Raw genomic sequence first — 27,256 nt, forward strand, 5'->3', positions numbered from 1 at the left:
TACCCGTGGTGCAGTAAAGGATGGCGATCACGCAAGTTTGAGGTTTCCTTTACGCGTCTACGTTGTCGCGTGCCCCACTTAAACTTGTACCTTTATAGATCTGGTCTGACGGTCCCCCCATTGTGCCCGTTCTGCGGCGAACTCGAAACGATACATCCCTTCTTGTTGACCTGCCTCCGTTTCTCCTCTTTACGGACGCGCCTGCTAGAGCATCCGTTACGACAGCTAGGTCTCAGTTTGTCAGCTGGGGTAGTTCTCTCTCTTGGTGCGTCCTCCCTTGGGCACACTAACTGGAATGTGCTCTTCGCCATTAAAACTTTCCTTTCAGACACTAAACTGCCGCCGTCCTAAGCTCTTTCTCATAATCAATTTTTCTATGCCACGAAAGCTATCCTAAACATGGCACGTTTACCCCCGTTCCCTCTATCAGTCACCGATCTCACATTATTTGTTTAGTTTACTTCAATTTACAAATCTTAATTCCTTTCATTTATTTCCTAATTATTATTATTATCATGATTACAAACAACCCGGAGACCTTCACTACATCCGGCTTAGAGGTGGTTCGCATGAAACCGGCTCCAACCTGTGTTGCCAACTTGACAATAGTCTATACACTTTGCTCCCCAAAATGCATATTATTTTGCCCCTTTGTTCTTGTGTTGGTTGCCAGCGTTGAGCCGCCGCTTTCAGGGAGAGGGTGATGCCCCGCACTAGTGGGCGAGCAGCCTACGAGAACAAAGTGCGTGGGTTTGCGCGAGAGCCATTTTGTCGGAGCACAGCGTCTTCTGTGCTTGATCAGTGCAACTTTGCCTACGGTTCATTATAATCATATTATACAAAGAAAGCCAACGAGCCGAACAGCGGGGGACAAGCGACGCTAAGCACGAGCAAACCACTTCGTGTTCCGTGCTCTTCGTGCGCGCCTATACGGTGATGACACTGCAATGAATATGAGTACTCTGCTATAGTTCATCCATTCTCTGCGTCGCTGACATGCTGTATTCATTGCTACGATGTTAGCCACGACTAATGCTGGGGCTTGAGGAACTGGTGTTAAGTTAGTTTCCATAGAAGGCATTACAACTATAGCACAATGCCTTCCACACAAAGACGACTCGCATGCTCTCGACTAAGGAAAAAGCCCGTACTCGTAGCAAGGGTTTGCTGTCCCCTCTAAAGCGCTGCACAGTGCAGCAGGTTAACATTGAAAATAACAACGCGATCAGGTTTTGAATACTTCTTGAGTGAATAGGAAGACGCAAAACTGTTACAGTTAGGAATCTGTGGCTCGATATATTCGCACGGCATGTTTCACCTGACGAGCTGAATGCGACGCCGACTACAAGCAGTGGGTATTAAAGTTCGCTCTTGTAGATCAAGTTGGTGCATTCTGAACGGAGGAAACACAGCGGACGTACAGGCAGAAGCCCTATAAAAGGGAACACGGGAGCGCTACGCGAAGCGCTGCCGTCCACAGCCAGTGAGAACGGGTGGCACCAGGCGCATGGGCGGAAGCAGCAGCCGTCCATACGTATTGGCCATACGCCTTTGCTGCCGATTCTCGCCGGCTTTCGGTGGCAGCGTGTCGCGAAGCGCGGAGGCCGCGCGCTCCCGTGTGCCGTTTCATATTGCTTCCCCGTGTACGTGCCGTTCTCTCCTATCGTCCGTGTTTTCGTGCCGTAGATAATATTCCCGTAGGTTTAGCAGACAATCACAGACAAGAGATCTTTAGATTGTTTTGTTTTAATGCGTAAGCACTGTATGGCTGTGTAGGCGGTTTAGGCATGGACTAGATAATCTCGGTTCTATAACGGATGAACTGGTTGTTATATCGCAACAAAATGGTATCGTCGGATAGAGCATCAAAAGAGGATGTGCAAGTTTGGTTTGGTTTATTGGGGTTTAACGTCCCAAAGCGACTAAGGCTATGAGAGACGCCGTAGTGGAGGGCTCCGGAAATTTCGACCACCTGGGGTTCCTTAACGTGCACTGACATCGCACAGTACACGGGCCTCTAGAATTTCTCCTCCAAAGAAATTCTAGCCGCCGCGGCCGGGATCGAACCCGCGTCTTTCGGGTCAGAGGATGTGCAAGTGACAAAATGATTAAGGTGAGCTAATTACGTAATTAATTACAGCCAATTTAATCGAAACAACGCTGTGGAACGGGAACTTGTCTGCACTGTAAAAGTGCAATAGAGCATCAAAAAACTTGAACCAGTACCAAAATGGTCGATGTGGTTTAATTAGGTACTTAATTAGAGCCAACTAAGTGGGTAATTGTTGTTCAAGATAGCCGCCAGCCGACTTCTGGTTTCGGTTTGAGACTTCCGGTCCTGTGATTTGTGGACGTGAAATGAAAAAATGAAAAAGAGCGTTATGTCGACGTGGTGTGACGTCACAAAGTGTGACGTGACGTCATGAAAAATTCCGGGGGGGGGGGGGGGGTGCATAGGCGCTTACACATTTCTCCAATGCGGGTGCCGCAGTGATCTCAAACGTTTCTTAAACCTGCACTTATGGGCAGCTGCACAAAACCTTTAGTTGCGTACTGCTGGTTGTACTGTACGCGGTCCGAGCATGTCAGCACTCAACTGAAGGTACTGCGTCGTCGACAGGGAATGCGCCCACGAAAAAGCAGCAGAATAAAATGCGCTGAGATGATAAGCAACAGTATCGAAAAAGCACTGCCTGTGAGCTACAACTAGCCCTTTGCCCGATGACCTAAACCCACGTAGCAATAAAGCCCTGTGCAATCGATTCGCAGGTCCCGTTATCTGCGGAGTGGGGCGGCGACGGTGCACGCGTGCATTTCCCCGGAGCAAGCGCAATGTGCTCTATGACGCGCGTTGATACGACCCGTATGAGAACGATATCGGAGATAACAAAAGCGATATGTTCCTGACGCACTCGATGATTACGCCAGTGCGTGTCACATGCGGAGAGACAAAACGGGCTCTCTAAGCAGTCGACAAGGGCGTGCTATTCGCTGCGGATCTCTGCCTCGGAGATGGGGCTTCCCTTCGTCGTGTTTGTCGTGGGCGCTTTGCTCATTGGGAAAACCGCAGGAGATGAAACTACAACGGAGATAGCGCCACAAGAAGGTGAGTTGGGAGGAACTGCGAGGACTGGCTCTTTTCGGGAACAAGAAAGCACTAAACTGCACCGCAATATATATGAGATATTTCGAAATTTTGACGTAAAAAAAAAGAAGCGACGCACCAAAGGAGGGCAACAACTAAGCACGATTTGGCACGATCGTCAGCATTGCAACAGGAACGTTAAACAGTGTTTTCAGCGGCAGGTTATAAAAGACCCGCAGACCGTGCTCTGCAAGCTCATTCGGCTGAATACCTGGTGATTTGCCGATGTAGCGGTCAGTGGTCTGTGGGGAACGATGGAAGCAAAACTTCATTGTGCATGCTTCGAAAGGAAGCAATTTTATGAACGCCTTAGTATGTCACTGTCTGAACGTTTAGCTAGTCGAAACTTCAGCTAACCTTAATTAGACATTTAGACTTTTCCTAGGGGCCTCGTAACAAGTGACCTCATACCAAAGCGAGCATTGCGCGTGGCACAGGTACCCTTCGAACCACAAATGAAATTTCCTCGTTCTGCGTGCCCTTAATTGTTCATTGGGACAGCCGTACATATGGGCACAATGATTAACGAAAGAAGAAATAAGCAAAGTTGTCTTATAAAACTGGCCTAAAATGGCGGTGTGCTGGCAAATCAAACCCCCTTGAAAAACAAGATCAAGCGGACCTTAGAAAACTGGAAATCGCTGAAACCTCACTGTGCTCAGGATGTCTTGGCTTCGAAGGAAAGTTCGCTGAAAGATTTTTTTTTTATTCACTTTCTGTGAATGCTGCACAGTACGTATCAGAAAACATTCCGTCTCTCTGACTGCATAGCTCTTCTCAGCTTGGTCCAGTGAAGTCCCATTTTGTTGTTGGACTCGTGCCTGGTACGGGAAAGAACTGGCAATTTTACAAGCAACCTTTTGGAGGCATCAAATGGGAGTGCACCGAGGGAGTTATGAGACGCTGAGAGTTCGCGTAGAACTCCTAGAGAAAGCTACTGCTTACGCCAAAAAATAGCCTGGAATTTCTCACGACCACCTGAAAAATTTAGGCACAATGCTGAGCTTCGGAAACCCAAGTCTAGGGCGATTTGAGCCGTGGCCAGCTGCGCCAAATTACGTTGCGCAACGGGGGAGGGGAGAGGGAGAGTGTAGCACACATTGTACGGTCTTGCCACCCGGGCTCAGGAGAGGACGCTCCCGTCTAATGGTGCCTATATTCAGGACCCTAGGACTATTTTGCCGCATTATCGTCTGGTTCATTACGGATATGAAGTTATGCTTCTGTTGGGGTGTTTCTCAGGGAAAAATAGCACCCAAATCGCGTTATTATGCAGCAAACGTAAGCTACTGCGTTCACTAGCTGGTCAGTCAGGATGTTACCGGGATGGGCCGGAAATAAGCAGTGTTGTTGGTTTGGTTTATGGTTTAAGGGGTTTAACGTCCCAAACGACTAAGGCTATGAGGGACGCCGTAGTGGAGGCTCCGCATAAATTCTACCACCAGGAGGACAAGGTTTATTGGAGAGTCACGGGAGAGGCCTTTGCTCTGCAGTGGGCGTAGTCAGGCTGATGATAATGGGGGCTGATCACGGGCCTGTCGCATTTCGCCTTGATCGAATTGCGACCGCAACGGCCGGGATCGCACTCGTGTTTTTTGGGTAAGCCGCCGAGAGCTATAGAAGGGTTCGCTTCAGAACTGGCTGGTGGAAATAATCTTCTGAAGAATGATGAAAAGGAAGATGAGCAAGCCACCTGCTACGCATTTCCTATCTTTGTCGTAACGTATTCCTGCCTCTGTCGTCACATTTATTTCATAGGTTCTCATCAGAAATGTGCCCTCCGGAAGAAATGGGATATTGCGTTACTCACATGAACTTGCAGAGTGAACCTTGTCACTGGGAATGGCAAAGTAGTGTGATAGGCCTACCACTGTGAATTACACCCGGAAGGACATAACCATGTTAACAAAAGAGTAATAGTTACGTTTATACTCACTAACAAGTGAAGAGAAGTTTGCAGAAATTTTTGCAATGTAGAAAGCATTTGTTCGTTGGCTGCTTCTCATAGTTTCATCCCCATGTTTTTCAAACAGAATTTTTTTTTATCGGAGTTCGCATTAGAATCTTCATAACGAATGGAACTAATGCAAACAATGTACATAGGAACCCTCAAATTGTATTTCGGGGAAGATATATCTCATACTATCGATTAATATTTTGTAAGCTGCTTATTAACCATTGTATTAATTAATATAAATTCTTATTACTAATTTAATTGCGCTAAATAAAAATGTAATAGATAGATGTACTGCGTACAGCCTTTATAACAAACACTCCGCCCACAGGGTTTGTTTATGACACACAAAGTTTGGCTCGTTTTACCTTATAAGCGTCCCAAATTTTCTGAAGCTGAGAGACACCTCACGCCTCTAAATGTTAGGACTGCTACGGCTGCTGCCAGAGACCTACCATATAGCTTTGAAGCAAATCCCTTCGGCTAGGCTTTTTTTGCTAAGGTTATATGTGCTATACAAAAACACCGTAGGAAGAAATCATCAAACGGTATTTCGTTCATAGAATGCGCCCCTCATTAATTCAAGTCTTTGTTTGTAACCGTCAAGTGGAATGCGGTCAGGAATAATTTATAAGAAAAATTTTGAACAAAAAGCTAAATTTGGTCTTGAAACAAAGACATGCGTTAAATTCCTAAGAAATATGTTCGTGCTTATTAAGGCTGAATGACAGCCTTCCTCCTTACCATCAAAACAGAGCTGTGACAACTACCTTTGAAGAATTATGCGGTAACTTGGGCCCTCAGGCAAGAACTGTATTTCAAAGAGGTCTGGCTACAACACAGCAGCAGCGTTGAAGATTGCGAAACAGATGTAGACTTTAAATTAAGATTATTTTTGAGAAGCACTTAAATTGTGGGTTCTATGAAACTCTTCTTTTTTGCAGTTTCTAAATGGGGACCAACGGGTATCAGCACAGTTGTGCGGTAGTTTTGTCCAATGGGATAAAAAAGTGTTTGTAGACAAATTGTTTCTCTGAATTTGCAGGCTCCTTCTTTTATTCTAATGCACCTAATTTCATCCCATTAATTCACGCCTCACTAACTGTCTGCTATTCCATATTCTTAAAGATATTTGCAGTCGGTTCGGAGACGAATTTTGCAAGGGTGCAAAATGCAACGCTTCGCTGGACGTGAATGGAACGTTCACCTGCAAATGCGAGCGGGACAACATGTACTTCGATGCCACCCAAAAGATGTGCCAATGTAAGTTCCTTTTCCTCCGTTGTTCTCTTACATACTAATTTCAAGGCTCTAAAAGGGATCAGAATTCAGCATGCACAGAGAAAATTACTGCTAAAATTTTGCTGTCTACAGTCGTACCTTCTAGCGAAAAAGAAAGAACATGCCATGTTGACAAAAATGCTACAGAATACAATCGATAAAAAGTAGCTTCGTTTTTTTTATAAAAAAAAACAAAGTCGCTGCAGTTCGATTCCAATCGTAAATCTGAGGGCTACTTTAACTGAATAATTTGCATCTAGGAACTGACAATCAATACAGGCCTGTTTCAAGCTTCAGAAACGTGTGCAACATTTGGACCAAGCGAATCCGTGGACACCTGGTCACCCATTGAAGCTCTATGATCAGGTGCTATCTATAGTACGTTCCAGTGGCGAGAATGGTACTTTTTGCAATATGAAGTTGACTATACTCGTAAAATATAACGTTTGACGACATCTCGTCTGCTGAGGACGTAAATTCATGCCAAAAAGGAAAACAGGAACGCTGCCTAAATGTTGTTGTTAGAAAGGGTTTAGACATTCCGGCGTCCACAACATTTAGTCAGCGTCCCTGTTTTTCTTTCTGTCATGAGTTCACTATACCCTGCCTGCTCAGACTCATCTGAACAGCGTGTCGTACACAGTGATATGAAGCCTGCCTTAAGCAGTCGATGTTTCTTCGCCTCTCTTGGAAAAGAAAGATGCATTAGCCTTGCGAGGCGCTACCTGTAGGCCTGATTTTCTGGAAGCTTACGTCATTATAAAGTCATTTCCTTTATAAATTCTCACACCTTCATTTGTGACACTTTCCCACAGGCGGTTGAAGTGTCGTGGCGGAGTGGCAGCGTCCCCGTCTGGCACGCCGGCAGCCCGGGTTCTATTAATAATATTAATAATAATAATAATTTATTTCCGTCACCGTGCGTTGATGAGGGTGTGAGAATAAAAGCGATTAACGCTTGATAAGGTTCTCACCTCCTTTACAGCAAGTGAGCATTGGCATGCAACGCACTTCTATCACGATAGTAAGCAAATAAGTGTGAAAAAAAAAACCAGGCGAAGTTCACTTAAACATAAGTCTCAGAAAGAAATACATGAAGAACCTGCTTTCGAGGACAATTCCACGAGTATCTCGGCAAGAATCGCTCTTATGTGTCTATAGATGTTGAAAGCCTTTGGCGCCAAGCAAGAGTTTGTTCCAAAGAAAGTGCGTAAAATTACGAAGGAACTCGTCCAGTTTTGACGTCGGTAATTCGTAATACAAAAGCGCAGCCGTTAATTACTGCATTTTGTCAAAATGGCTAAGTACGCAATATGTGCCTTGAGTTATCTGTATTATGAAATAAAATTCTTTAAGAGCCCTTGTAGTGGGTTAAACTTCCTTGCGTTAATCTAAGTCAGCCTCTGCGCTGAAGGTTGTTCCTGCGCTGAAGGTTGTTCAAGAGGTATACTGTATGCAAAGCCGCTGTAGTTAATTCCATGCGTTTTCGGTGCGCCAGCCGGAGAAAAAGAACGAGAAGACGTTTCTCGAATGCAATCGACGGCGGGCGCACCTTCAGCGCGCCCCAGCGAATGGCCATCGCCCTCCTCTTCCAGTGACCTTAGCGATGTGGTGGCCACCGACAGAAGGTTCAAGCAAAATCGAGAAAAGCTTGGGAGAGGGCTGCATCCTCACGCGGGCGGAAATGGTTACTTTCGCTCTGAGCCCCACCGCGAAGTTCTAGAAATTTTGCGCCTGTTTCTATAACAGCCTACTGCTTTTGTATAATGCGATCCTTAATCGGGCTTCGTCAAGGCAGGCCCCGGCTCTCAGGAAGCCGTAAAGTGCTAGCAGTGAGCTCAAGAGCTACGTGCTGTGTCAGCTTCGGTACCTGAGTGTTAAATGTTGATACGGTTTTTATAGGAGCAAGTGAAATATCTGTAACTTGTGTGTGCATATATGCATTTATATCGCAGTTGGAATTTTAATGCAAAGTTGAGCTCCTCTGTTGCAACGTGTGTCGTTCGTCCGCTGCCTTCAAGTCTTACTGTCTGCTGCGCGTCCACCGCCATAACCAGTGTACCTCGAAGAACCGAGCTGAAGAAGATGCTGTACTTGCACTATTCCAAAAAAGAGTAACTTTCGACCTTTTCAACCTAGGCGTCACCATATTGCTCGCTGGAATGCTTTGTACACCTGGTGTTATACGAAGCTCTCCATAGGCGGCGCCCTATTTCTTGATGGGCTGCTGCGTGGGCCTGGCACAAGCGCGCTGATAGCGGCACCGTCTTCAGAACGCAACAGTCCACAGTCCAGAGAGCAGTACAGCAAATCCTGCTTGGAAAGTTATAAATACTCCGCAATAACGCATTTCCCTGGAGAAGGAACACGTTTAGCGAATAATCGTGATAAGCATTGTCAGCGCTACGTATTATTCACATTGGCCAATGATAGCACTTTTCTTATATTGTCAGCGTTCCTGGAAAGCATAAACCTGTTGCTCCCATGCCACGACACATTTAAAAATAAAAAAATATTTAGAATAAATTGTCAAGCACTGAAATATCCGGTAAATGATCATTGCTTCTGTCATACGCAGGTATTGTCTTTCCAGTATGCTTGCAGTGCCGGCCTGAACATCACTAAAACTTTACAGTGATTTTGTTTTCCTTCTAGGACCCATCCAATCGTCTGAAAATGCTGCGCAATTACTGGTGACTTAGTGGCTCCCTTCCCTAAATGAGAGGCGGCTTAACTCGGAAACTATGCCATGGTGTTTGTTTTTTCAATAATGGTTTCTTTATTTTCTGCAGATAAGAGGAGCTGCGTAACTACAGAATGCTCTGTAGGTCAATGCAAAGAAAACGGCGCTGACCAGGCGAGATGCGTCTGCGAAAATAAAATTGGCGTAACACTCCGTTGCACAGGTAAGCTTCCCAACCGTATCGTTGTAGAGGACACTCGAGTAATTCCGTAATAAAGCAGGTTTTACTTGAACCCTGCGCGATATCTGGGGTATGAGAGATTCTGCAGAAAGAATAGTCTTTTTATTTGCAGACTTGTGGTTGCGAGTGGGATTAGGAGCTTTTTTCCATTGACTGAAAGGATGTGTTTAAGCAGGATGTTTCATTTTTTCGTAAAGGTTCATCGCCACTCTGAGTGTCCTATGTTTTAAGACAATACGTAAAAATTTACATACAGTTCAGTTTTCTGCATTATTTGAGATGCCTCGAGAAAGATCGGTAGAAAGGACATAAATATATAGCGCGGTGTCGGGAGCAAAATAGATGTATACCATGTCCCTAAGCGTGATTCACTGCTCTTGCGACGTCTTTTGGCGCTCTCGCTAAGCAGGAGCGCTACAGATCTTACGAAGCAGACTGACATGCATCTAGATTAAAAACGGTGACCTCCTCGCCTGTCTAGACAGCAGGCGGTGCTGAAAAGTGGCGCGGCAATACTGTCGGCATCACTTTTGCTCCGACAATGGAATAGAATCTTTCTTGCATAAAACGCATGCAGCTTACCCATTCCGTCCCAATTTTGTCCTTGGCGACTGGAAAGTCACTTTTTCTGCATCCTTAACAAAATTGTACGATAATATATAATCGAGGCTGTCATGGAAAAAGCTTATTAAAGTGTATGTTTGCTGTTTGAATACTACCAGTGCTTCTGATAGTCAACCTTTACGGTTATCACCTTCACTTAGGTAATGATTATTTAGAGCATCCTGAATAACTGCGGCATTGCGGAAAGGTGTTTGTTTTGTTCAGAGCAGTAAAACTTTCACTTAATCAAATTCAAACTTCATGAAATAGAATTTCTCACCTAGGCTCTATCCTCCAAACGAAGTTGTGCCTACTGATTGCTTCCTAACTGAAAAGCAAGTACTGGTGTATAGACGCAACAGTATTACCTGCATACTGCTTTGAAGATAGAGAAAATAGTTGCATAGAACCCTTATGTTTTCACTCCCGTTCTCTGTTTTCTTGAAGCCGGTGCAGCAACCACGTCGCAGTTTCACGAAACAGAACACCACATTGGGAACACTGTTATTAAAATAATGCACTGCCTTAAAGATTTACATTGTTATCTCAGCGAAGTTAAATTGATTTTTTTTCAATGCAACCTTATCTACTCGGGTGTCATTTATTTCCTCTAAAAAGTCAAATATCGCTCTCCTAGAACGAGGCCAGTCGCGATTTTTTGTACGTTTTAGTTTATTGCAAGAAAATGGTTCAAGAGTGCTGCTCTAACTTTGGTTGGGCTTAACGCGCGTTGGAAAGAAGTTGTACCAAATTTCACGTCGAAAAATGGTAAATGAGTGTGTTGAGTTTGAGGGATGTTAGGCAAGTTATGAGTTCGCAGTGCAGTTATGGACACCTTTATCAACTCTTATCCTTTATAAACTTTAGCAACTTTTGTCAGCCGCGATCTTTTCCTCCACACACATCGGCTCGGAGGAAGAGACCCAGGGTCACTGACACTGGCAGGAAGTCGTCTATCGTCGAAGCATTGGAAGACATTCATTAGCGTAGGCACACGCTTGGTGGCCAGGTGCAGCCCTGCTTATCAAGGGTTAGAAGCTCCCCCTCCCCTCATACCTAAAAAAAGCCTAAGCTTATTCCAATGATTGGCTAAAAAATGTCGCTGTCTCATAATTATACTAGCTCCTGTAACTGCTAACTTGCAGCCCATTGTCCTTTACGGTACATCCCACTCGCTTCAATCCTTTCCCAATGTGCACAGTGGAGCCTTTTTATGTTTGTTCTGCCTGCGGTGGTTTCCTTTGTGGTTACCACAAGTTGTCATTGCCGTTAAGATAGACAAGTTGCCGTTAAGATATACTGACTGTGAATGATTAGTTATGAATTCTTCACTCCACTTAAGATTAATAGGACGTAGGTCCAGCCGCGCAAGTTTTAGTAGTAGACGGCGGTGAAGAATTGAGCCAAAAGCTTTCGCATAATATAAAAAAACGTGTCGGCCTGCATCGCATGGTCAAAATTAATGTGCAGGTCATTAAGGAAGAGTGCTAGTTGGGCTCCGCAAGAGAAGCCCTTACGAAACTCGCGTTGTGAAGAAAGAAAAAAATTCATTTAAGTCCAAAAAGTTAATGATTTGTGAGTAGATTACGTGTTCCATCATTTTGCAGGGCACAGTAGATAATGAAATTAGGCGCTAATTCAACGCTGTGTCTCTGTTACCCGAATTGTAGACTGGAACTACCTTTCCCGTTTTCCAGTCACCTGGAATGATTCCTGTACTACGTTTTTCAATCTGAACCGTATTTTAAGCCTCGTGTATATAGCGTCTTAAAATGTCAGCGTGTTACTTGTTTCTGCTGCCCATTTCAGTTGATGATTGGTACGCCGAGCAATGCCGGAAGAAAGGTGCCACTGCTGTGGTGAGCATGGATTCGTTGGATGGTGCACGCTGCAGCTGCGGGAAATGGGCGGTGATGAACAGCGATAATACCAAATGTATTCGTAAGTACACTTTCCCTGCAATCATCGCTTTGGGGATTGGTAGGCTTTAAATGCCAATTTCATACCACGTATAGCCAGGCAAAGTACCGGCTATGTTTTTTACTGAACTGCATCCAATTTTGATCAGAAAAAAAATCGTTGTATGTTCACTTCTGAATATTGCCGCGAATCCAGAAAAAGTCATGTCCACAAGTGGTCAAGTAGTGGTGACTGCAGTCGGCAGAGCGGGAAGATGGCGAGAATGGCTTCGTCAAAACAAAACTGAATGAGTCGGTGGCGGCGTAGCAACAAGCGTGCTCGGCGCTAATCAAGCCAAATGCCCGCCTCTCTCGGCCGTGCTGAACTTAGAGCCGATAGCGAACTTTCGAGACGATTCACGTGAAACTGTGATAGTGTTTGTCCTGCCGTGAAATAAGTCTTTATTCCTCAGAAATTCGGATTTGAATATTTTCTCGCCACTCGATTCCAACTAGCGTGACGTCTACACCAAAAGTCTACGTCATCGCCTTTTGAATGAATGGCGGTGCAGCCCAGCCTCTGAGATCCGCACAAAAAAAATCTGCTGACATACTTCCCAGTGATGCCAGGGGCTTGTCTCAGAGTTTGGCCTTTCTAGCTTGTAAAAGCCCCGTTTTCTTTGGAACTAATGTATTTGTCGTTACATTGCGATAACCTATGGACACAGGCCAGGTTCAGTGTTTACTCAGTGTCATTTTTAAGACCATTTCGCTAGCTGTAGTTAAACGGACACTGAAGACAACTACAGCAAACTTTTTTTTTGTCACAAACTTATTCGATGGCTCTTTCTCGCTTTATTTTTTTTTTTCTGGCAGTAAATACATTTGTTGCCAAGAAAATTCATTTCAAGCATTCTTCCGCTGCTCGACTTAACCTTCTCACGCCAAGACCAAACTGGACTCCATGATCACTGCTTTGAACTGAACGACGGTGAAGCATATAACCTCACGGATGCGAACGCGGAAAAACTTTCTTGGTGCACCGCAGCCTTCTTGCGAACAGAGCCGGTGAAAGCTGCTTTTTTGTTTCACTTTTTGACCTTTTGAAGATTATGGAAGCTCCATTTTCATTGCCAGTAGCATATTTGTGATTTAAACGGGGTATTCTATCGACACAGACCAACTTTAGTTCGCCATTATGGTCCCTTTTGGTTTGCGTGTGTGTTAGGAAGAGACTACTTTTAATAAGAGCCTAACTGAGGAACGCCGTGTCAAATTGAGTCGTGGTGCTTTTCATTGCACGACATTTTTGTTTACGTTCAGGGCGTTCACCACATTTGCGAAAAGGAAACGTTCTCTTACAGCCTGTCTTCCTTTTGCCTCAGAACATCAAGAAGTCCAAGTGACTTTTTCTTGCAGGTTGAAAAAAAAAGATCCCACCAAGTGAGAAATCAAGGGCTATAGAATAAAACTGATTATTCTTTTGATTGAAATTACTCGTTGGCTGCCATTATGCCAACAAGCCATACGAAAGTCTGGCTAACAGTGCCGTACACATGCTTCGGCTTCTGGCAGGCTCGAGTTCAGACAGCACGCAGTAAACCAAAAGAGTGGTGATTAGGGCATGTAAAGAGTTCATGATGATGATGAAAAAGCACAAAAGCAGGAGATCGAGGACAGGACAAGCGTTCGTTCTGTCCCCTTCTTCGCTGCCGTCCTTGGGCTTTTGCGCATTACCATCCTCAGCATAGTTACCGAAACTTATCTTCGTACATGACTTCCGCAACTACCCCAGAGTCCTACAAAGCAACCGACGTGCTGCGTTTTAGAGCTTAGAGAAACGCTGATTTTAAAATAATAGCAGTGTGTTTGTGTGGAATCGCATTTTTTTCTGTTCAAAATTACTCGAAACACTGAGACCTTCCCCTTATAAAAATGGTCAATGAAGAGTATATAGATTACTTAAAGACTCTATTGCCTTTCTGTAGATATTTTTTTCGGTCTATACATAGCCTATAGACATTCTATAGACAAACGATAACTAAAAGTGTATGTAGGCTGTAACTCTATAGACTGTCTTTAGGATGCAGTCTTAGAAAACAAATGCAGCGATATACATATGCATTTTGCAGCACACAGAAGTCAGCCCCCTGGTGGCTTTCGGAACTTCAATTAAAGTTTAGAGAGTACACAGGGAGCATAGCAATCGCCGGAAGTGTCACGATTTAAAATTTCACCACAGCTACTTAGCTCCTGGACAAGAACTCATGCTGAAATTTTCAAAATTATTCTTCTTAGGCGCGTCAAAGCATGAAGACTTCTCGTTCCAAAAGTGTCTGCCTAACGAAACAATGCACAAACTGCGAAAATTTTGCCAGGTCCTCTTCAATGTAATAACTACAAAGAACAAATTGAAGTTTTTCGTTGATGTTTATTTATTCTCTCGGAGACAAGTAGTGCTCAAAACTGTAATACAGAATTTGTAGGGGAGCCACACAGCCAAAGAAACGCAATACTACATTTTCAAAGCTGAAATATTTGTACCCCTTATTGCCAAAAAACGCCCTAAAATAAAAACAATATTTGCAAGCTATTACAGGACATGAACTTGCCCTTTGTTTTCCTGATTAAGCGGATGAAAAATAGAATGCTTTTTTCGTTTAGGGTGATATTCGTAGGAAGACTTAACCCGAATTTTTTATTAGCTGATTGAATGACCTAACCTACTTCACAAAGCCAATACGATCGTATAACGTGTCAGCTGAGCTCACTCAAGCCCCTTCTGGTTATATGTTCACACAAAGGCTACACTCTTGCAGTATATGAGACGCAAAGGTGCTCATAGTGATCTTATGCTGTTCTCGTGGAACAATTAACCTGTGTAGAAGACGTTCAGAGATCGCGCCAGAGAGCAGAGATAGCAACGAACAGCACAATCAAATATTCGTACCACGCTGAAATCAAAGCGTTTTTTTGGTAGTCTCAAGAACACCCGCCCCATACTTTTTCCTACGTGTTTGGGAGAGAAACCGACACTCGTATTTCGGCGAATGCAATCAAACGGGCTATTCTCTCTCCATTCGCTGTCTTTGGACGGTACGTCGGTTTATATTAGGAGTGATAGCCTGAATATAACAGATTTTTTTCGCACATGTCCAACTCAACCGCTAGTCGCTTGTTCGAGGAAGAACAGTTTTCAGTTTTCATGAAGAATATAGACGCCCATGCGCGGGAAGCAAAAGTAGCAGAATAAATTATTTGTAGGCTTATAATGTGGAGGCGCACGGAATGTCGTCATTTTCAGATTCATCTAAAAAGGGTGCAGTCATGGAGCCGCGTGTATGCTCGATGCTTGTACTCATAACATGAAGATGGAGGACAGAACAGAAACCTTGTCCTGGCACTGCTTCCGTTAGCTCAGCACTGCTCTGCGGGAAGAACGGGCGCCAAAAATAATGAAGACAGTGGTGCGCGCTCCATACTAGGCGGGATGCGTTATAGTGCGCACTGACTGGAAAAAGCTGGATCTTGGCTGTCAGAAGGTGGCTGGCACCTCTCGCGCCTAACTGGCTCTCATCGTGTCAAAGACCATGAGCGAGCTAGCAGAGAAGAAAAGGCTCAAGTGCACACATCGCAGGTTTTGGCACATGGCGCTGAGCAGCAAAATAGCTTTACAGTGTATACAGGCCATCGCTCGTGAGGTTCCACTGGGGCGCTCCGCAAGCAGTTTCCTGTGACAAAACGTGTTTCCAAGCACGACGTGCTTCTAGCTTACATTGTTGGCAAACTGTGCTTATGATCATCGAAGCGGACGGTCTCCAAGTGCAAACTTGATTCCGAATAGTATTCAGGAGTGAAGTAGCGATTGATCCTGCCTGAGGCACACTTAATCTGTTGACTTAGCACTATCACAAATCCTAAAATAGGCTACGCCAGTCTTGCAAAGCGCTTTATGCATGGCCCTAAATTTGGCAGAGTGATTGACTACAATATTTTTAGACGCAATGCTTTGGGTGCTTTACTCATCATACTATATTTACGCTAAAAACTGTTATTTATAAAGAAAGTCTAATCGTACCTTGCTTCTAATGTAAGCAACAATTTATTTTATTCTGTGCCAGGCTTCGAATTTTTCTGTTCTACCATTTATGTGCAATTTATTCACAAAGGTGCAGTATCTTTGGTCACTTTTTGTCTTTATTATTTGGCTTCTAGTGTGTATTTTGTTCCTCTACATGTGAGCTGACAATATTTGCCTGAATTTCTCTGTTCTTTTGTTCAAAAAAAACTTATATGTCTGTTCTAGCCACCACCTGCTTGTATCCGGCTCTCAGTTGCAAAGATCTTTGTGAAAAAAACCTTCTTGATAAAGATCCACGTTGCTGCGAGGGATGGGACCAAAAAGACTGTTCAAGTACGTAATGACACTTTTTCCGGACACCATACTACATCTTCCTTTGGCCTGCTCAATCCATGGACATATCCGCCGATGTAGAGAGCTTCTTGTAGACTGCCGTTACTCTGCTGAGGACTGCACGAGCTTTGCTAGAGAATTCGCGAACGCTGTGATGAACATTTCATTTTACTCATGTGTATGACTGCATGGCTGCATGATGCTAACTTTTCCCGGTTTATCTTGTACTTTACGATGTCTTTGTACCTCCCTTCCTTGTTCTCAACTTGTATTCCATTGTCACGGCTGACAGAACGTACCTAGAGTTCCCCGTAAGAAATAGTGCCTATTTCTACGCTAATGCTCATTGCTTCTCTCTTCATGTACTTTTTCAGAAGCTCCTCAGGATGGTACTTACTGCTCGCCTGGCACCATCATGAAGGACGGAAGCTGCCAAAGTATGCTCAGGTTCAATATGTGCACCCGCCGTAATGTTTGATATTTACATCCACACTCTGTCATTTTCACCAATGAAATTAGGCTCTCTACCTCTATTGCTAGATGCATGAAAAAGGCGACAATGAAATTCAATCTTAGCGCAAATGTTGCTTTCTATTAACATTTGACAGCGGCTGTACACAGGAGGCCACGTGTGCTGCACTGTCTGCTTCACTCGTAGCTTATAGACTCGTTTATGGTTAATGCTTTCTCAGGGTTTAACCTTCCAGAGCCTCTGAGGCTGTGAGGGACGCCGTAGTGAAGGGTTGCGGAAATTTCGACCATCTGGGGTTTTTTAGTGTGCACTGACATCGTACAGTACACAGGCGCCTAACATTTCGCTTCCACCTAATTCCGACCGCCTTAGCCGGATTCCAACCCGCGTTTTTCGGGCCACTGAGTGACCGTGGCGGCATTTATCGACTCGTGGTCAGCTAAAGATCGCTCATGAAGACGACAGACAAGGAAATGCAGTGGTGCACCGAATCTCGACTTTTTTTGTGTACAGAAAATGCGCATAAATGTCACGTGGCCGTAAAAAGCGCTGCCGTCAATGTCTTGTGCATGTGTAAATGTTTAATTGCGGTGTTATTGAGGCTTCCGGCTCAGGAAAAAAATTTGACTTTTCTGTAATAAAATTCCCAGATTCACCAATGGCTGTTTCGTCATCAGGGTCACGTGACCCCGATTTATCAATCACAGAGAACCTATAAATCTGGCATTCCTCACGGAAATTCCTTGATTGGTCGAGAGAGGTTACGTGATTTTGTGACGCCATCACAATCTGCCTACCGGGTTCTGAGCAAACTGCCCTCCGTTGAGAACTTTAACGCATTTCCAGCGTGGCGCTGCACATAAGCCCTATGGGAGCTCGGGAACAGCAGCCTGGGTCTCATAAGCCCCACTGGTAGCTGCACTTGAAACAGCCACCTGTTGTGGCAGCGGCGCATCACTTAATCGCTTGACCAATTCCGCCAATAGGGATATCATGATTCCCCGCGATCTATGAATGCGATTTAGAGGTGGTGACGTCATCAACACCACGTGACCTCCAGTGGATCAAACAGCGCACAGCCAAACAACAGGACCAAGAAATTTGGAAATTTGTTCCTAAATTGTATTGCATTTTATTCTTTTAAAATGTGGTTAAGAAAGCCCGCAGTTTTTGTATAATCATGTGGCGCATGTGTGGAACCCGCACCAAAACTGCTCAGTAAGCATACTAGGGTGATAAACGGTTCTCATAACAGCTCCCACCGTGAGTCTCAGTTATTGAAGTACTATCGCGATCAATTAGCAGGAGAGCTGACGGGCACGTATTTCATGCCGACTGCACAGTTGCACTGCGCTATGAAGCCATTTATGAAGCTCCTCTACAAGATAGTTATGTTTCCTTGCTGTTGATGAATTATCAAGAATTAAAGTTGTCAAGGTGACATGAACAAAACCACAATGCACACAAACAACAGAAGCGTATGCGTGGTGCATCTTTGGTGAATCAGCAATAGACTGCCCATGTTGATTTCTTCAGCGTTACCCTTTATAATGTTCGCTTTTTGTACTCTTCTGTAATGCAACTAATCTGCGGTGCATTCTTTTGCAGGCGCCTGCAAGGCAGGTGAAGGGAAGCTCCTTTGCAAGCACGGATGCAGGGCGTCCCAAGTCCCCGGTAGAGCTTACGAGTGCCAATGCAATTCGGGATATGTAGTTGCCGAAGACGGCATCGAGTGCATAGGTACAAACAAGACATTGTGGGATTGTGTCAAGCTTCTTTCTTTTTCCGGGTCACGAAGTGCTTCTTTGGCATTTCGAGCACAGCTTGTAAGGCGGAATACAGGAGCAGGAGACGCCATTTATGAGACGTGACGACAGAGTCGGTACTTGACAAAGGCGCAGGGACATGAAAACAAAAGTGGGAAGCAATTGTTTTCATTGTTCTGTGTTTTCTTGAAGTTAGCGCCATCATATCTCTTTATAGAAAATACATATAAACATGAACTTCAGGAGTTCGATAGGGCTGTTTGCATGGATTATAATGCACGATTACTGCCACTTTCTTATCGTTTTTGATTTAACGACCTGCAATCTAGATACAAAAACGTTATTTGTACGCCTTTTGGTAAATTAAAAAAAAAAAAAAACCAAAGCTTGATGGCACACAAAAATAACGGAGCAGAAATAAAAACCTCTATATATTTACTCAAACGATATTCAGGTACTTAACTTTAATGCATTTTATGTAATTCATGACTAAATTTGGCCAGAACAGCAGAGCACTTAAGCGCGGAACTCCCCTTCTCAGACATTAATAAAGGAATCTAGGGTCATTGGCTTTTAACCCTGGGAGTCATAACAAGATGAAAATTGGAAACTCGGGCTGGGCGTTTGCATATCGTCTGTGAGCAATATTTTGTTTAACAGTGAGACATACAAAGTTTCTCAAGGACCGCATACCCTTCTCAAACACTAATTCCTTAAACGCAGAGTGGCGCAATATATGCCTAATTTGTTTAATGTTTAATGTTTAGTTTTCACGAAAACTAAACGCTGACTTTTTCGGTTGCAACGTATCCTATTGGATGGGCTATGGTCAGGAAAAAATTCACTTTCTGCTTTCTTTTCTTCCGCACTACTTCTTTCAGTGAATTATAAAAGATTCGCCTGCACTCAAGAGGAGGAGCAGAAGTGCCTGCCTGGCCAGTATTGCACCAGGAGAAATAATACAGCCGTCTGTGAATGCCCACGCGATCAACATGTAGTGGATGGAAGATGCGCAGGTATGTCTCGAGCTGTAACCAGTGGTAAGGTATATAGTCAGGTAAGCGACATATTGCAGAAGTTAGAAGAGCACAGACTTCTTCCCCGCGCCCAGCGAGGCATTATTTTTATCTTTGTTATTTATAGCGCCTAACCCATATCGTGCGGCGACAGCCGACGGCAGACGGCGAGATCGCCGAGCACCATGCAATTTAAAGCATCTGCTGTGAAATACAAGGGATAGAGGTGCAGCGAAAGCAAATTATGTAGGCAGGACGGTGGCACGGCGAAACAATAAAATGGCATGACGAAAAACAAAATAAACACATATGTGGCAAAAGACCCTCTTTTATGGCCGATTACGGCTGTAAATTACGGCGTTGTGCCAGAGCTAGCGAAGTAAGCTGCGTTGACACCGTGCGAATGAAGGATCGATTGGAAATAATTTAAACTAACCAATATTTCATTAGTCGTGAACGTGGTTCATTAATTTGCTTCGCCAAATCATATAGAAGGGACTTTTCTTCGCTATTTGAATATATGTAGCACTCACACAGCTTTATTTCTAAATATGTTGTACTCAATTTGTGATGGCTTATGCGGTGCACTGCGTTTTTTATTAAAGGTGAATGTCCTGAAAATAAATGCCACGAGTATTTTTCTGATTGCGGCGTGTACTTCGGGAAGCAGGGGTGCTTCTGCCCATGGACGCATAGGAGGCGCCCCAAATCGCCTGTCTCTACGGGATGGGACTGCACTTTAAGTGAGTACATCAAGGAACCATGGCTGTGTCCTTGAAGGACCGTTGTAAATCAGCTGAGTTTTTTCCGACTGCCTTTTTCTGTGCCTTATATAAACAGTTATGTTCCGCATTGTGAAACTTGCAGAGTGAACCGTGAGTTTCTAGAGGAATTTACTCGATTAATTTATTGGGCTTTAAATCGGGCTCCGCACAAATAAAATCTTAAAAAGCTCTTTGCGATACATGAAAACATTCCTCAGAACATAGGTATACACCACTCAGGCTAATGTCCTGTCCCTGAACGACATTCATTAAGGTAATTTGAGATAAATTCACAAACATTTGAGACTTAAGTCAACCCAGGGAACAGGCTGGCTTTCGGAGAACCTGCTTGGGAATAGACCCCGTTCATCTCGACTGTAGAAAAATATGTTAGTTTTAACTACTGCTTTTATCGATGTCTTCAGAGAGTGCTAAAAAAGCATCTTGCAAGTTTGAAACATTAGCATTCATGCATGCATCATTGCGAAAGCTTCCGACAAGTATACCTATTAAAAGCATAACCTATCCTATCCCAACTTAACATATTCGACATTTTACTCTAAAAATTTCAAGCATGAGTTCTTTTGTTTCGACATTATATTTTGCTATTCAGCGTTGGCGGCTTTAACGTGGTCTCAAAAATTTTTCCGAGCGCATGAAAATGAAACGAGGACTGAAAGAAGACACACACCACAAAGCGCCGTACTGCAACTGATTTATTTTGCATGCGAAGCGCCCAAATTTATGCAATGCACCACTGGCACTCGTGGAAAAAGAACAAACATAAAACAAACACCACGGTGATACGTCTGGCTACTCCTTGATAGCGGTGAAGGCCGTTGAGCGGAAACCAGACCACGTCATAAACAAAAAAACCCAAGCATTATCGAGACGGAGTAAAACACGTGGAAGAGCTGCATTTAGCAACAGCCATTACTGGGGCATTAATTTTAAGAAATGACGCTCCTTTGCACTTAACTGCACAGAAGCAAAGCTGACACAGTTATCCTTAAGTTTATAGATTTCACAGGCTTCCATGATCTCTCTTGTGATTTTTTCCCCACACCTGCGCAGAACTGTGGTCTGCTCAAAGATAGGCCCGTTCCGCATGTGTGAAACGCATGTGTGGAGATAAACCGCATGTGTGGAGATAGGCCCGTTCCGCATGCGCGTTCTGCGCAGGTGTGGGGAAAAATTCACAAGAGAGATCATGGAAGCCTGTGAAATCTATAAACTTAAGGATAACTGTGTCAGCTTTGCTTCTGTGCAGTTAAGTGCAAAGGAGCGTCATTTCTTAAAATTAATGCCCCAGTAATGGCTGTTGCTAAATGTTGCTCTTCCACGTGTTTTACTCCGTCTCGATAATGTTTGGGTTTTTTTGTTTATGACGTGGCCTGGTTTCCGCTCGACGGCCTTCACCGCTATCAAGGAGTACCCAGACGTATCACCGTGGTGTTTGTTTTATGTTTGTTCTTTTCCCACGAGTGCCAGTGGTGCATTGCATAAATTTGGGCGCTTCGCATGCAAAATAAATCAGTTGCAGTACGGCGCTTTGTGGTGTGTGTCTTCTTTCAGTCCTCGTCTCATTCTCGTGCGCTCGGAAAAATTTTTGAGATGTGTAACCAACTAGCCCGCCAGTTCGTCCTGAGCAAATTCTTTAACGTAGTGAAATGACCGTATGTGTTGCCTCAAAATTCTAACTGCTAGTTTCAAGTGCAACTCTTCATTAAATAACAACCATGCTTTCTCTTCCCTCAGAAGTAACACAACCATAATCCTCGCCCACAGGAGGCTTATTCTGACCAAAATGTAAAGGATTGCTGATGTGATCTCTTCGAAAATAGACTTAGGTTCCTGTTCGCAGGAAAACACTATAAAACAATACGTAATTTTCATAGTCTAATGTATTTTGGCAAACCCTCCATCTGGAGCATCTTTCTCTTTGAGGATCATATTCGCTGCTATCCGTTTGAGTGCGCCAAGTAGTTATAAAGAAATACCACAATTTCCTAACTGAGGAGATATTCTTCGTGGTGAAGGCTGGAAACCGGTAAAGCAACCACTTCAGTGCATTCACTTTATGTGCGCACTTTATTTACGCCTCGGCGATGGCAGGCATCTACAACACGTCATATAATGCCGCTTGTTGTTAATCCATTAGGCCTCTCCCTGTCTTCTGCTAGCAATCTTCGCTAGCTTAGCCTAAATTCTGGAGCCACAGGTAACGTTTCCGTCTTTGTTCCCCGCCCAGAATTTTTAGGGCGAAAGCGCTACTTAACACTGTCGCAACAAAGAATCTTGTGGGAAGCCTCGGAGTAACTCGGGTAAGCTCGGGTTCGGAGCTGTGTCGCGCAAGCTACAGCCAATAGGAGGAAGGCAGGGCAAGCTGGGAGGAGCGTCGCTCCACCTGTAGCCAGTTGGATGATGATCTTGGACAAACCTAGCATAGCAGCAACCCAGGCAGAAATATAACCAATGCCCGTATTTCCGCGACTGGGTTTCGAACCCGCCGCAGCGCAAATAGATCATCTTCGCTGGCCACTGCACGAGAGCACTATGTTGTCGCCGAAGCCGATTGCGCTCCGTGTTAAACTGCAACACATTCTCCCCACTGTCCATTGTAGATCGTCGTCTTCATCAATTTCCATCTGCAGCGCGAACACAACACAACATTAAAACTCTTCTCTTCGTCTTGTTTGAGCTATAATCCCCTCTATATTAACCTGAGTTTAACCTTAGCTTAACCTGAGTTTATAGTCATCGTCAGACGTGCCGACGACAAGGGAGGCCAAAACCAGAGCAAACCAGGCTACACATATGCTTTCGCACGTCTCCATTTAACTACGTTAAAACCCTACCACTTTTTTTTTTCTCTTCAGATGCTGAGACTCTGAAAAAGCTACATGCAGCGCTTCTTTGTAGCTCCATGCATGTCGAAAGTTTGGGGCTGATAAATGCTCACATAACCATTCTTATTTTTTGTGTGCCCATGAAAAAAATTTTACGCCGTTATTACAAGTCTTCCATTTTCATTTCTAAATAGTTTCTAGGAATTTCTAGATTGTGGAACTCTATTTTCAATGAGCCTTTTTATGAGTGCACTCAGATCGTAAGGGACGAGACAGAACATCTTGCATGTTCTGCTTATTCTCATTCCTGTAGCGTCATTTGTGGATCATGTTCGCAATTTTCAATTACCAAAACTTTAAGCGTAAAGTCAGTAATTGCATTAATTTTTATCCGATCATTTCAGACGAGTACTATTATATGGTGTCCTTTAAACCCAATATCTCACTTCACAACCAAGACTGCAGCGTTCACGAAAAACGAGTTCTCCAGGCGGTAAGTCGGAAGACTGGCTACTTTTGCATATCGGTGAGGGGATCCTTTGCGAAATTAAAGCGCTTTAAGCTGTCTTCTTACTTAATTTTTTTGATTGCAAGTTGACAAGTAATGTCTGCATTCGGGCAAGAAAATTTTGCATTGCCTTAATGGTGTACCAATGTAAGTTGACAAAGAAAGTATCATGTGTTGGCTTCCTTTATATGTATGCCATAACGCGCCTATCAATACTTTACCCTTGTTTGTTCAATCTCGGATTCGACCAGTACATTATCAACGGCGGGTTGAAATCTTTTCAGACGAGCTTTGTTTGCCGTTTTATTGCTAGAGACAAGTAAAAAATGTATGCGCATAGTTTCTTCGTATAAGAAACTTTACACGGCAAAGGACCTGCCGACGAAACTGCAGTTGTAAGGCATTGGTCCAGTTTACTGCACTTGGCAGTTAAATTTTAAAGCTGTGAAGAAGCGTCATAAAACGGGGCTCTTATTGGCCGAAATCAATATCTAATTGATGGTTATCTTCAAAAGTCGACGTTATTCGCTATCGGCATGAAGTAATGAAAGTCTCTGGAAAAATTGAACCCATTGCCGTTCTTTCTTTGACATGCATCAAAATCGCAATCGTGTCGAGCCCACTTATGACGAATTTGATGGCCACTGGGATGCCATTCGTTGTATATATAATGCCCAGCAAGTGGACATCCCTTAGCGCATGCAAGAAAACAATTTCCGACAAAAGATTCATTTATTTCTTTAAAAAGTGAGTTTTGTGCATCTAGTACTTCATCAAAGGTGACACTATCGCGGCGCTTTGCAAGCCTTTCAGAGCGGTCATGTTCTCCTGGCCTACTCCTTTATAACTAACAATCTTCTTCAGGAAAGTGTTGTAACTTATAACTAATCTCAGATCAAGCGTTCACGATAGCTGGTGGCGGTTCGGTCGCCTTGAACATATTCCTGGCGGTCGGCGACATCGTTTAAAGCACGTCTCCGCGATGCCACCATCCGCACTAACAATGTCTTCCCGTGAGAAAACCGGGTAGTTATGTATCAACAACTCGTTCAGAGAAATCCACATGCGCCTGATCCCATTTGCTTTCGGCAGCGTCATCTGTCGTTCCTGTGCCCATGCACCTACGAAGGAAGCCCAGTGCATGTAGGCATAAACCGTATCAGCAGCACTGCTTGTTGTCTGGGGGCTGTCTGCGCGCGGTAACAGCAGAAAAGGCGGATAGCCGACTGGGCAGGTATCGCATACCACGTGGCCAGAGGTGACAGCAAGGCATTTCAACTTTTAAAACCGCTCCTGTTTGTTTATCCTCGACCGTGCTCAGTGTAGATTCGTTTTCGACATCGCCTCGATCTCGTATCCGTCGCGCTTCGCCTTCGACTTTACACGCCTTTCCCAACCGGGACGGATGCAACGCATACTTGGCCGGAGGTTTGTACAGTTTCAACGCCGCCTTTTTTATTGATTTTTTGTGTCGCTATATTGCTTCCATGGTGGTGTTACGAAGGACACTCTTAGGTCTCCGAGCTTGCTGAAAGTGCGAGTTTTTCGACTCCGGGACACGTTTTCGGCGCCTCCTCGTTTGCTGTAACTTAGTGACACGATCGCAATTGTTAGTTCTATCTGAGATGCATTGCCATTGTCGCAACAGATGCTTTGACTGTAGCGCCATCTTCGCTCCTAATAACCAAGCTTTCGTTAAATCTGCGGTCGTTATAAGTGTGCTCGACTGTGCACGGGTTTTTATTTCTCTCTCGACGCCTTTTTTGTTTTGATACCAATGCTTCTGCCGGTACAATTGCCCAACCCCCGAACTCGTTGTCTGAGTTATACGAAATAGGCACTGGTCCGACGGGGTGACTATCGTGCAGCAAAGCATTCGTGCAGCAAAGCATGGCGGAAGTCACAGGGTTCTGGATTCCATTTCCTCCCAATGCTCTTAGCAAAGCCCACAAATTGCATAATAGTTGCTGTGTCAGGAGCGTGTAGCGTCCCTACCAGCAAATCAAGACATAGGCAAACGAGAAAGGATATGTGATAGAATACGGAGAACTTGCGTGGACACTTTCTTTCCGGAATCCTCCGACGAGTTGCGCTGCGGTCTTAGCGACCGTATGGTGGGGTGCTCCTAGCATCTGAGTTGTGGTTTCTATGGCGGTGCAGCTGCACTTCCGGCTTCAAAAAAGTGCAACAGTCATCTATTTTCTTTTTTTCTTCCTCAGTGAAAAGCGTGAAAGTGAACCAGTGATGTATCTGCTTGGCTGATTTACCTTTCGTTAACTGGTTATAAATTGTGTTCCACACTTTTCCCCATGTCCACTATTTATACAGGACCGAATACAAAAATCGAGTTCTTCGCTGTCTCCATACTTGCCTTCCACAGGCGATAATGCGCTGCACTTTCATGTTACGGAGTTTCTCATTTCGTGCTCATTTCTCTTTTTTCAGATGCAAACCACCATCGGCCCTGAAATTTTTAAGGTCGAAATACTAGACTGCACGTGAGTACAGTTTTGTTCGCATTAGTATGAGAACCTAGGGTACGCATGAATGAAGCTCTCCGACCGGCTTATATGAACACTTGCCCATCAGGCACGATGTATTCATAGCCACACAGTCTGCTTCAGGTCATAGTGCCGCCCTGTGAGTGCATTGATTTCTTCTGCTGGCTTTCTTATCTCGCACATCTGCAAACCATCGGTTTTGTGCATGGGAGTTCGGTAGCTGTGATAGAGTAAAGTGATCACGGTTTGGAGCTACGGTTAGGAGCTAGCACATGCATCGTGCGTGACTCAATATCAAGAAACCACGCTCTTGGCAACCTGCGATGGCTCCCACTTTTTTTGTACCGCTTCAGACACGGGACGCCCTATCCGAGGTATTGTGAAGGTGACCTAGATATACACTAGCATCTTTAACTCTCGAATTTCCTTAATTTACTGGTCTCGTAATATTAGGAAACCTGTTATGAGTAACCAGATATGGATTGCATACTACCAAACTTGAGTCCGCAGTATTCGCGAAATCAATCATCCACGTCCTTGTCGGATTCTTAACGCACGGCACTCAGGTTTGAGGTGATCGTACTGGACCTGCGAGAAAAGCTTAGTTTGGGCTAGTTTGTTTGAGTTTCTTGGAAACATAGCGCAAAACAGACAAAGGCGACACAACAGACAGGACTGCGCCAGTCTCGTCTGTTATGTCGTCCTTGTCTTTTCTGCACCGTTTCCGAAGTAATGCACCTGAGCGCACATGCGGCCACGGAGCATGACAGACACAAGAGCCAGAGATAGCCAAAGAGCAAACTCTTTCTTTAATGCATCTCGTGCGTCTGTCCAGGCATGTAGGCAAGCAGCATGCAGATGGCAGACACCCAGCGCGAATCGTAGAACGGAAGGAAGGGAAGTAACGCTTATTAGACAACAGAAAAAGATGGCGAGGATATCTCGCCTCTCTTCGTGAAGGCAATGAGAGAAACACATCTTTGCATCAGCTGGGCCCGTCCACAGCTTTTTAGCCTCAATTCGTTACTTTTATTTCTGACCTGTACCGTGTAAAAAAATATAAACCAAGCCACCTTGTGAATATCGTGCTTGAACGTAATAATGCAGGAATGAATAATTCATTATATCGCTTTACTCGAAGTGAAATCATTCAGCATTCAA

General features: G+C 44.3%; 1 protein-coding gene across 6 annotated transcripts in view; it reads left to right on the forward strand.

Moving 5' to 3' along the window:
* Positions 1-2,925: 2,925 nt before the first annotated feature.
* Positions 2,926-27,256, forward strand: part of LOC149339939 (glycoprotein antigen BM86-like) — a 161,290-nt gene continuing 136,959 nt past the window's right edge. For 4 of the 6 annotated variants that reach the window (XR_016283574.1, XM_089548659.1, XM_089548658.1 and 1 more), the window contains exons 1-11: positions 2,927-3,106; positions 6,228-6,362; positions 9,173-9,286; positions 11,717-11,848; positions 16,112-16,219; positions 16,594-16,656; positions 18,300-18,431; positions 19,339-19,473; positions 20,079-20,216; positions 23,491-23,579; positions 26,040-26,092. Coding sequence is in view for 5 of the 6 variants with exons in the window: in XM_089548659.1 (XP_089404785.1) it covers positions 3,013-3,106; positions 6,228-6,362; positions 9,173-9,286; positions 11,717-11,848; positions 16,112-16,219; positions 16,594-16,656; positions 18,300-18,431; positions 19,339-19,473; positions 20,079-20,216; positions 23,491-23,579; positions 26,040-26,092 (1,193 nt within the window). In the remaining variant the exon portion in view is untranslated. Of the gene's footprint in view, positions 3,107-6,227; positions 6,363-9,172; positions 9,287-11,716; positions 11,849-16,111; positions 16,220-16,593; positions 16,657-18,299; positions 18,432-19,338; positions 19,474-20,078; positions 20,217-23,490; positions 23,580-26,039; positions 26,093-27,256 lie in introns of all 6 variants that reach the window. The other 2 variants (XM_089548660.1, XM_089548662.1) reach the window with 1 other exon arrangement.

The sequence above is a fragment of the Amblyomma mixtum genome, chromosome 6 (genome assembly GCF_055824585.1).
Source record: "Amblyomma mixtum isolate Tamu chromosome 6, ASM5582458v1, whole genome shotgun sequence".
Classification (NCBI taxonomy): domain Eukaryota; kingdom Metazoa; phylum Arthropoda; class Arachnida; order Ixodida; family Ixodidae; genus Amblyomma; species Amblyomma mixtum.